At 37.3% G+C, this 11,091-nt stretch overlaps 1 protein-coding gene across 2 annotated transcripts; it reads right to left on the bottom strand.

The window, feature by feature from the left end:
- Positions 1–8,516: 8,516 nt before the first annotated feature.
- On the bottom strand, positions 8,517–9,882 carry LOC124984978 (insulin-induced gene 1 protein-like). 2 transcript variants are annotated; one of them, XM_047553228.1, is made up of 2 exons: positions 9,405–9,882; positions 9,030–9,112 (listed from the first exon to the last, which is right to left on the bottom strand). In XM_047553228.1, exons 1-2 carry the CDS (start codon positions 9,769–9,771, stop codon positions 9,030–9,032), a joined length of 450 nt encoding a protein of 149 aa, XP_047409184.1. In that variant the 5' UTR covers positions 9,772–9,882. The 2 variants fall into 2 exon arrangements, with proteins under 2 accessions (XP_047409183.1, XP_047409184.1); XM_047553227.1 differs by having other exon boundaries at positions 8,517–9,882.
- Between the last annotated feature and the right edge of the window lie 1,209 nt (positions 9,883–11,091).

Genomic DNA, 11,091 nt, shown 5'->3' with positions numbered 1-11,091 from the left:
AGCTAAGTGTGTAGTGCTTCAGATATACTGGTTCAATTCTAGAAGATCAAGGGCACCTTATTTTCTTGACTTCACTCACATTTTACTGCTGGGGAATGAAGTCATTCGCCTGTAGGCATTAATAGCTCTCATAAATTCTTTGATAAAAAGAAAATGATCACTTTAGGAAAAATTTGTAAATATATACCAATTGTGACTTTAAAGTGGTCTTTGAATTTGAAATAAAGAGTATTGTCCTTGTCTTCTGTTGTAATGTGAAATGTGGTTGATTCATTTGAATAAAACCTTGATAAGCTGCCAGGAGAAATGAGGTTGTTGTGGATGTAGAACATTGTAGGAAGTTGCAACGTATCACTGAAATATTTTTTCATGTTGGGATGAAATGTTAGATGGCATTTTATGTATACTGCTTGCCATAATTGCATTTAATATTAAAATGGTAAAAAAATCTTGTCTGTAATCCTTAGATTTCTAATACACTCTAGCTCAATTCTGTTTGAATAGTGGGCACCTATTTGAAAAGCAAATGTAATATGCCTTAAACCAAGCCATTTGCATTTCTAGAGTATGAAAATTGCAGCACTGTACCAACATCTTTGACACAAAATTTGAGCACAGTAAACAATTCCATTTATACGAAAGACTTTAAAGCACTTTCTGTACTTTTTATGAAATAGAAAAAATGAGGCACTTTGAATAAAATTTAAAAAATGAAGATGAGGAAAATGATATTAGTAAGAATGAATAAGCAGGGAATAAAATAAATACATACATATTCACACTGCTTTTTCTAAATTGCAGCAAAAGTAATAGTTGTCAGTGGTTGGGGAACTTAGACTCTCTAGACTTTCAAAAATATAATTAATTCCTTTCAGCAATGGTATAGATCAATGCATCCACCTGATCATTGTAAAATTTTGGGGAATTACTATTAGATCTTTCTCCTTAAAGAAAGGGCTGATTCTAGGGCTCAGGGAGGAAATATACCACACGAGTCGCGAGTCTGAAGAATTTTAAGGTGACAAAATATAAAATGATACTTAAAAAAATGGAAGGGCATGTCTGAAGGACACAGGAGCCAAAACAAAAAAATCCCAATGACCAGAGCTTGAACAACTTGAGTAAATCCCAAACAAAGTTATATTGGATTATACCCCAAGATATAAAATAAATATCCATAAGTTATTAAAATGTTATATATATATATATATGTGTGTGTGTGTGTGTCTGTGAGTGATGTGTGTGCATGTGTGTGTGTGTGCGTGTGTATGAAGGAGGACATATAGCTTATGTGCAGAAATGCAAATAATTATACAAATAGTGTGTCCTCACCTTTCCTGTGCTTCAGTTCCTGAGTCTCACATATAACTATCACTATGGAGAACAAAGAAATAGGAATTTTAATGAACTCTTGTTTCAAGAGTTCAAAATCTCCTGGGGCAGCGGCGGCGCGCACGGACGCGGCCCGGCGGGTAGCCCCCTGCAGTGACGATGCCGCGCGGCGGCGCGCTCCGGGGTCTCAAGCGGTGGCTGGCTGCCACGGGCGGCGGCGGGATGAGCCGGCCGGCCGCCCCCGGCTCGGGGCTGTGAGGGAATCCGAGCCCGGGGTGGGCGGCGGCGCGGCGGGCGGCCGAGGTTTTTCTCCACGGGCTTTTTCTCCACGAGCGGCGGCGCGATGAGCCGGCCGGCCGCCCCCGGCTCGGGGCTGTGAGGGGCTCCGAGCCGGGAGTTGGCGGCGGCGCTGCCGGGGCGGCTGGGCGGGGGCCGCCTTCCGGGGGTCCGCGTCCTGAGAGCGCCGCCGCCGCCGGCGGCGGATTGGATTCATTTCACAAAAATTTCATGAAAAAGTAGAAAATTATACTAATTGATTTTTTTAAAAATCTTTTGAAAAATTTCCCATAAACTAACCATATGTATCCATGTAGATACCTTTGTTAATGCTTATATATATATTATATATATGTACATATATATGAATATATATTCAAACTATATATCCATATATAGAGATAAATACCTACAAAGAGATAAAATTATTCAATTTTATTCCATTTATTGAGTCATTGTAAATGTGACAAGTTTTATTCATAATATAAGAATTCCTAAGAAAAAGTATCATTTTTATCAGAAACATAAATATTTGAAAATGCTTTTCCAATTTTATTCCTGTTGTCATTCATTATTAGGGGGTTCATTGCTCCTGGAACAGTGGTATTTTATTAATACATATTTAGATGAACCAATGGAACTTATTCCAACTGCATTTTGCAGCTCTGCCCAATTTAGTTCCTTGGTCTATTGTCATTTGTCCCCCTAAAATACATAAATTAATGTACTGGAATTGAGCACACCAAGTGAATTCACCAAATCAATGAAAAAATAACATGGAGATAATAGATGAAAGATCAACTATTTGCTACAACCCCTAATTATTTATGTGACTATTCTTCATGTCAATATATTTACTATAAAGATTTCATCTTTTTAATTTTTATTAAAATGGGATTTAAAAAATTAATAACTTGTAAATATTTACTCTACACTTTGATGAGCCATTAGGTTAAAAAAAAAAAAAAAGCAATCTATCAATAAGTCAATGGCTAAATAAGTAGCGGTCATCACTCAATTAAGCACAAACACGGAAGACAGTATCATTTTCCAGGTTTACAACCGAATCTAGATCCATTGCAAAACAAGAAGACTGGGCTAACGTCATCCAGATGAGAAAATACCCTAGCAATCTCAAATAGGTTGGACATTATGGATAATCACAAACTAATTTTTTTTAATATATAAAGTACTCAATCGTTCTCTTTTAAAAATAATATTCTTGGTAAAATTAAATTTTTCATGTATCATTTTTAACTGATTAAGTTCTTATTCATTTCAATGTCTTGACCAGCCTGTTTTGACTCACAGGTAGCAGAATACAGTTTGTCTCATTAAATATCAATATCTCAGTTACAATTAGTTATGTATGTAGAATTCAAACATTTCAGGCAGTGGAATTTAAAGACAATTTTATGCATACAATTTTTAAAATACTAGTTCAGCCTTTAAACTGGGAATTCAGGAACCACTCCTAAGTGAACAAAAGAATTCATCTGTCATTCAACAGACTAAATACTATGATTTGAATCTATCTCCAAAATTGGAAACTATTCCAGGATCTTATGTAAATGACTTGAGAAATGGAAACTTTGGGAAGTAATTGAGTCATGAGAGTTCTACCCTCAAAAATAGATGAATCCATTCATAGATTAATGAATTATTGATTGATTGATTTTATTATAAAAGTGAACTCTCAAGAAAGCTTGCCGTATATTGCCATGGGATACCCTGCACCACCTTAGGACTCTGTAGAGTCCTGTTCCCCTAGCCCCCCAGCAAGAATGCTCCCACTAGATACAGCCTTCTAACTGAGGTACTATTAGTCTTAGGAGACTTTAAGTTTTAGTTTTTGATGGACCTTTATTTAATTTATTATTTTTATATGATGCTGAGAATTGAACCCAGTGCCTCGCACATGACAGGAAAGTACTCTAGCACTGAGCCACAACCTCAGCCCTATACTTCTCTTATGAAAAGTTGTTTGACTCTATTAGATCAATTGCATTTAAACATGAATTTTAAAATCAGTTGATTAGTTTTCACAAAGTAAACTGATGGGAGTTTGAGAGAAATTTTTTTTGCATCTATAAATATATGTTCTATATTGGATACAATATATAGCGACCATTTTTATGTTAATTTTGAGATTGAGCAAAATACATCTTTTCTTAGGACTTTAAAAATTTCTCTCAATATTGTTTTGTAATTTGGAGTGTAAAAGAATTACATTTTTTGTTAGATTTATCCTCAAGCATTTCATACTTTTAATGCTAATACAAATAGTATTATTTTTAATTTCAATTTTTTATTTTTCATTCTTAGCATATGGAATAATAGTTCATTTTTATATCTTGATATTGCATTATTTTAGTACATTTTTTCATCACTGTGACCAAAAGACCTGCCAAGAATAATAACATTACTCATGTTTTCAAGGATCTCAGTTCATAAACTGCTGATTCCATTGCTCTGGGCCAAAGGTGAGGCAGAATATCATGGCATAGGGTGTGAAAGAAAATAACAGCTCAAGATGTGGCAATCATGAGGCAGAGAGAGCTGTGCTCACCAGGGACAAAATATACATCCAAAAGCCACACCTCCAGTGACTTATCCCCTCCAGACACACCCTACCTACCTACAGTTACCATCTTGTTAATTCATATCCGTGGAGTCGTCCAATGATTAGGTAAGGATTTCATAACTCAAGCATTTCATGTCTGAAAATTCTTGTATTTTCTCAAACATGAGCTTTTGGGGGGCCACCTTATATCTAAACCATAGCATATATCTTCCAACCTTCATAAACTCACTTATTAGTTGTACAATGTTTTGTAGATAAAAGCAGATTTAATATACAATCATGTTGTTCAAAAATAGTTCCCTTTTTTTTCTTACTTCCTTCTTTCCTCTCTCTCTCTCTCTCTCTCTCTCTCTCTCTCTCTCTCTCTCTTTCCAACCTATATGCTTTTTATTTATCCTGCCCCATTTAACTGGGTAGAACCCCCAGTACGGTGGTGAGTATGAGTCCTTATCTAGTTACTCACCTTAGGAGAAAATCAGTTTTTCATACTTACTATAATAAAGGTCATGTTATTATTATTGCATTCTTTGATTAAGTTGAAGTGTCCTCTTATTCATTTACTAATTTTTTATTAGAAACATATAGTGTATTTTATCAAATTTGGGGGGAATGTGTATACTGAGATGATCTTTTAAAATTTTCTGTTAATAAGGTGAATTACCTTGAATAACTTTTGAATATTAAATCCATGAATTTTGATAAACCTCACTTGGTTATAATGTGTTAATATTTTTGCATATTTTTGGATTTGACCTACTAAAATTTAATTCATAAAGTTAACTATTTTTCCATCTTTGATGGATTTCACAGTAGAGTAATCCTAACCTCAATAGAATGAACTTCTGTAGATTTGATATTATTATTATGTTTTTTTCCTTAACTGGTAGAATCCACCAATGAAAATGTATGGACTAGAATCTTTGCGAGATAAACTTTCATTATAGATTCATTTCCTTTCAAAATTATAAGATTTTTCAAGTTTTATATTTCTTATTAAGCCAGCTTTATTGGTTTGTGTTTTTGAAGAAATTTTTCTATTGTGTTTGTCAAATTCTTTGGCATAAAAGTGTTCATGATATTCCCTTACATTAACACTTAATGTGCATAAAACTTATCATATTACCATAGTCACTGTTACTACTGGTAATTTGTAGTGGTTCTTTTTCTTGATCATTTCATAGAGGTTTATAAGTTTGCGTATCATCATTGGTTTTATATTTTATTAAATTTTCTTTATTGTATTTTTATTTTATTGATTTATCTTTCTATTATTTTCCTTTTTTCTACTGATTTTTGGTTTGATTTACTTTTGAAATTTGTTGTTTCCTTAAGAAGAGGACATTAGAGACTTTTTTTGGTTTTTATTGCTAATACAAGCATTTACTGTTATAAATTTTCCCTTAGGTTTGCCTGTCGGATATGTTCAATTCTTATGTCTTCAAGTTTACTAAACTTTTCTTCAACAATATTGAATAAGCAGTTAAGCCTATTCAATTTATTTTTCACACCTTTCATGGTAGATTTAACTCTAGAAATTTTATTTGGGTCTTTTTTATATCTATTGTGCTTTCATTTACCTTTTGTACTAAGGGCTAGAGGAATACATACCTAGTGTACTTGACTGTTAATTCCAGCATAGGTGTAAGTAAATTTCAATTGATTGGGTTATTTCTTTCATGAGAGATTTTATTTTCCTGATTCTTTACATACCTGGTGATTCTTAATTGAACACCAAGAATCATGAATTACATATTTTTAGGGATAGGAATATTTTCTTATCCATATGTGTAGTTTTGCACTACCTCTGAATTCAGTTATGTTGCTTGGAAATACTATGATTTTTCTGGGTCTTGCTTGATTTTCTTAGGTGGGTTCAGAATAATGTTCACTGCTCAGACTATGAGCTGATATTAACACAACACCCTTTAATTTATAACATGAAACTCATCAATATCACTGCTTTTTCCTTTTGTTTCAGGCTACAATATAACTCTGTAGTACTTAAGCTGATTCTAACTGTATTTAAAATGTTCTTAATTAGTTTATCATGACTTTTCATTAATATTTATTTTTTAAAAAATATTGTGTTAAAACTTGTTTTGATTGGTGAGGTTTTTCTGTGCCTTTAGTTTTCCTGCCCTAGACAAGAACCTCATCTTATCTTGACTGTGCCATTTATGAGGTTTGCTTGACTGGCTGGTGGGATGAGACTCTATTTCTGGCTGTGTGTGAACTTGGGCACTATTAACTCTAATAGTGTCAAGTATTTCTTCCCTGATCTTAGTTCATTCCATCATATGCATGTACTGGTCATTGGTCAGCTGTATGTTCATGCAAGAGCCTCCATATTTCCAGCATTTTCTCTCTATGCATCTATGTTCTCTGTAAAACTGCACTGAGAGCACTAGTTCATCTCTCTGGACTCACACACTTAACTCTTTAATTAAGTCCTCCTCCTGGTTTTCTGCTTCATTATTCTGGTCTCTATACTCTCTCAAGGCAGAAAGTTGTGTCAATTAGTGGAATTTACTTCATGATTTCCCCCCCATGAGAAATCATTGTCCTTTATTGCCTGAAGTCTTATATTTAAAATTTTTCCCTCATATATTTTGTCAGAGTCTTGATCTTGTCCAGTTAGAGGGTAAAGCTTCTCTTTTAGACTCCATTGGCTATAAACAAAAGTCTGCACACTTCCAAATGAGTCTTCTCAGTACTTGACATCTCTGTGTCTCAGTTTCCTCATTTGTAGAATTGAAATATAAGAACATACAATAGAATCAATAGAATTAATTATTGAATAATGAATATTCAATAAACTAATAGATGTGAAGTGCTAAGAATTATTTTCTACTACATAAGACATTCAATAAAATAACATACATTCTTTTCTTTTTTTTTGAACCTTTAATAAAAGTAAAAAATGAATGTAAAAGGAACACAATGTTGAAAACAGTATGAATGTGAATCTCACTAGATGTTCAAATATGGCATAGTGCAAATTGTGTTCATACTATTTTACATTTTTACAAATTCAAATCACTTTGGTTCAATATATCTGCTATAAACTATTGGCAAAAAAATTCTTCAGATTCACATTTTTTGGCTACATCATTTCTAAGAGATAGATTTATTTCCAGATTAAGAGAAAAAATACTTGTTTGTGCATGATCAAGTATATTTTAAAGATTCACTTACTGCTTTCATCTAGTAACTCTGGTTTGCATAAAATGCTGACATCTTCATTGAAAAATGTTTTCACATAACTAATTATTTGCTTTCATTTTCATAAAATGATAAGGGATCATTCCAAAGTTCAGAATGGTCCATTTTCTTTTAAACAAAATTCCTCTAAAACAAATTAGCTTCAGAAACCTAGAATTTACTCCCATTTTCCTCAAAATAAAATAAACAGAACAAGCCCACGAGGATCAGCACATAAATGAAACCAAGATGCCCGTCCGGGGTTATGAGCCCGCGCCCCTCCTGCTGTGGCTTCTTGCAGCCACTCACTACCACAGAACTCAAACAAACCAAAACACTCAGGTTGCAAAATACAAAAAGGTAAATTTGTAAGTAAAAATTACTAAACCCACAAAATTGGAGTATGTCAGAGGACAAGGGCCCAGTGGAGGGTCTGGGTGAACAGACTTCGCGCTGGGGAGCGCTGCTGAGCGAGGCGGCGGCGCAGCGCTGAAATGAATGGAGAACCCGTCTCTCCAACATCCCACATTAAAAAAAAAAATAAATATTTAAGAGGATACAAGGCTCAGATTGGTTTTTCATATACATTGCACTTGAAGTTTGAGACCCAGTACTTGCAAATCAGGTCTGATATGGTCTATGCCACTACACGAACACACCGTGCTCCAGCGTCGCCGAGCATCCAGAACGCCACGCGTGCAGCGGGGTGACGCGCTCTTCCACAAGGTAATCACAGATTGCAAGTTCCATAGGGCTGCGGAGAACAGTTCTCACTACTCTGGAGTAACACAGACACAAACAATTTTGGCTAAGATTGAAATACGTGGCAGACAGGTGTTCACTCCTAGAGGATTCGGGTTTGGGGACCAACTCGGTGAACATAGTGACATGTCCCATGTCACAGTGTGGAGTCATGCCCTCTCACTGCCATGTGCTCTCAGGAAGATTGTCTACACGGGGTTCTGCCGGCAGAATGAAAAGCACAATCCGCTCTCTGGTGACAGGCGGAGGTGTGTGACCACGTGGTGGCCACTGCAGCGCTGGACGCGAGCCAGCCCGGGTGCCACTGGCGCCAGCCACTCAGCAGCCACCGCCCTACTTTTGCTTTTCTGGTTTTTTTTTCTCCTTTCTCTTAAACACAACCCCATTTTAAAACCTTCTGGATGAACACTCCTGTTCTACCACACCTCATCCGTCAAGCACCGTCAACCTGTTTCCTTTGGGCACAGACACAAACTGACAGTGGGTAATCAAGGGGTAGCTCAAGGCTTTGAAATATGGCAACTTGTTTTTTAAAGCAGGAATGAACCTAATGCTTGGGAAAACGGCCCAGCCTGGAGTCCCACAAGCCGCCAGGAAACGCCCCGCAGCAGACAGGTGTGGGTGTGCTGGGTCAAGGTAAGACTTCCAGGTCAGTAGTCATCGTCTCCAGTTTGCTATTCTAGACCAGGTGAACATAGCTTCCAGGAGTCATTTGTCCTCAGCCCAATCTAAATAGAGTATTTAGGAAAAAACATCTTCATCACAACCACTATCACAGCTTTCTTCCCAGATCTTGCTTCTTCTTCGGAATCAGTGGGTTTGAAGGCTCAATCACTATGTGGCTTTTCAGGAACACTCATAGCCAACTGTCGTCCTATGTTTCCCACGGTGACGACTCCTGAGAAAAATATACATGGGAGCCACGAACGAATATAGAGGAAATCTGGGGATGTGTACTGGTAGACACCATTATACACGAGAAACTGAGTGATCAGAGTCGCTAGAAAGGCTATGGTGATCCCCAGTCCCAGGCCACTTCTGGAACGATCAAATGTCCACCAGAGGCCCAGGGACAGAGCTGCCAAGGTCAGGGACAGCTGGACATTATTGGCAAAATCCAACTTAGCAGTGGCGTGGTTGATGCCAACGAAGACGGCAATGCAGCGCATGACGCTCGCCCACTCTCTTTTGAACTTGTGGGGCTCTCCCAGGTGACTGTCAATACAAGGGTAGAGTAAGCCAACAACCGCCGCCGCCGTCCCGCAACACGGGGGCACCCACCAGGCGGAGGAGAAGATGGTGGCAATCACTTCGTCAGGGAATAGAGTGACATTCCTCTGGATCTGCAGCAGGTTGAGCACCAGGGCCAGCACGACCCCGACCGAGAAGAGCACGAGGCTCCTCTGCACCAGGTAATGGTGCCAGCTGCTGGCGCGGCCGCTCGCCCCGGCCCGCGGGCCCCTTGGCGAGGGGTCTGCGCCCGCGGCCTGGGCCGCGGCGGCGCTCATGTCTCCGGGCTCGGCGGCCGGCTTCGCGGCGCGGGCTCTCGGGGGGCTCGGGTACCTCGCGGCGCCGGCGCAGGGGCAGCTCCAGAAGTGGTCGTGCAGCCTGGGCATCGGTGCCCGCCGAGCGGAGGGCTCCTGCGAGGGGCGCCCGCCGCGACCGGCGAGCAGCGAGCGAACGCGGGGCAGCGACAGAAGAGGCGGCGCGCCCAGGACGGCCCAAGTGCGGCCCCATTCTTTTCTTAATACATTCTTTTCTTAATTAAATTTTGAATCCATGCAGCTGAAAGAACATGGTAACTACATGTTATGTTATAAATTAACATAAAAAATGATAGAAGATATCTCCTACAGAGGCAGTCTGATGAGAATTATTAGGTATAAATAGTTGGAAATTTCTAAAGGATGATAAATACTGACTAGAATGTGAGTACAATAACTACATTTTCTGACAAAATACTTTGCTTAGGTCTTATCTAAGATTGCATGATAAAATGGTTCCTCCACTAAATTGAAATTGTTTTAAAACATAAAATAATTATTTGGATTTTACCATTACTGAAACTCTAAAAACTATAGCTTTTACCATTTTTTAAACTGGAGAGAGTTATTAAAGAAGTTTGCCACTTTAATTTTGTTTTCTTGTTTGTATAAAATATGATATACTATTGTTGTTCTCTTAATTTAAATATCATATTTATTCAGAATTTCAAGGTTTGGTCCTTATTAAAATATTGATCCCTTAATGTTAGAAATTAATAATTATTGTTTTTTTTTTGTATAATCATACCATAGACGTCCTCAAAGTTACCTGTTGCTATTCTTATGTTCTATGCTTTCTGAGTAATCTATCTGGTTATTTTGTTTTGTTTTGTTTTGTTCAGATAAAATCCTGTTAAACAGTCTGGAACTATCATTAGAGTAGAAAATCTGACTGTGTGAAGACATCAACTCAAAATATAAGTCATCTTATCTACCTAGGTCTATTAGTTTATTTTAAAAAATGAGTAACTGTTCCATCCATGTGTGCCTTATAGTTCAGAAATTCCGGGGTTCCAAAAGACTTAGTATCAAAGAAATACAAAATTCTGCAAATGCACACAAAACCATCATTTTAGAGAATTTGAATAAATACAGGCACTTACCTCAGAAGCATAACAAGGCATGGGTTTTCTTAATCTACTCTTTATATTTATGAACTGATAGATCTATGTATGAATAATGGGGAACACATTTTTAATATTTGGGACCTTTGGAACCCCCTGCAGCCTAAGTGCTATGAACTAAGTAACAGGGACAAAAATCTTGCATTTAAGCAATGATAATAAAAAGAAAACACAAATGAAATTATATTACACATATTTCTATGTATTACTGCCAACCAACAGCATTTTATGCAATGAATAAAGCATTTCTCACAGTGGAGATAGATTG

Source organism: Sciurus carolinensis, chromosome 5 (assembly GCF_902686445.1).
Source record: "Sciurus carolinensis chromosome 5, mSciCar1.2, whole genome shotgun sequence".
Lineage (NCBI taxonomy): Eukaryota > Metazoa > Chordata > Mammalia > Rodentia > Sciuridae > Sciurus > Sciurus carolinensis.
This window is presented reverse-complemented; position numbering and strand designations above follow the sequence as displayed.

Excerpts from the sequence above, each read along its gene's own strand:
- LOC124984978 (XM_047553227.1), bottom strand. The coding sequence starts at position 9,771 with ATGCCCAGGCTGCACGACCACTTCTGGAGCTGCCCCTGCGCCGGCGCC.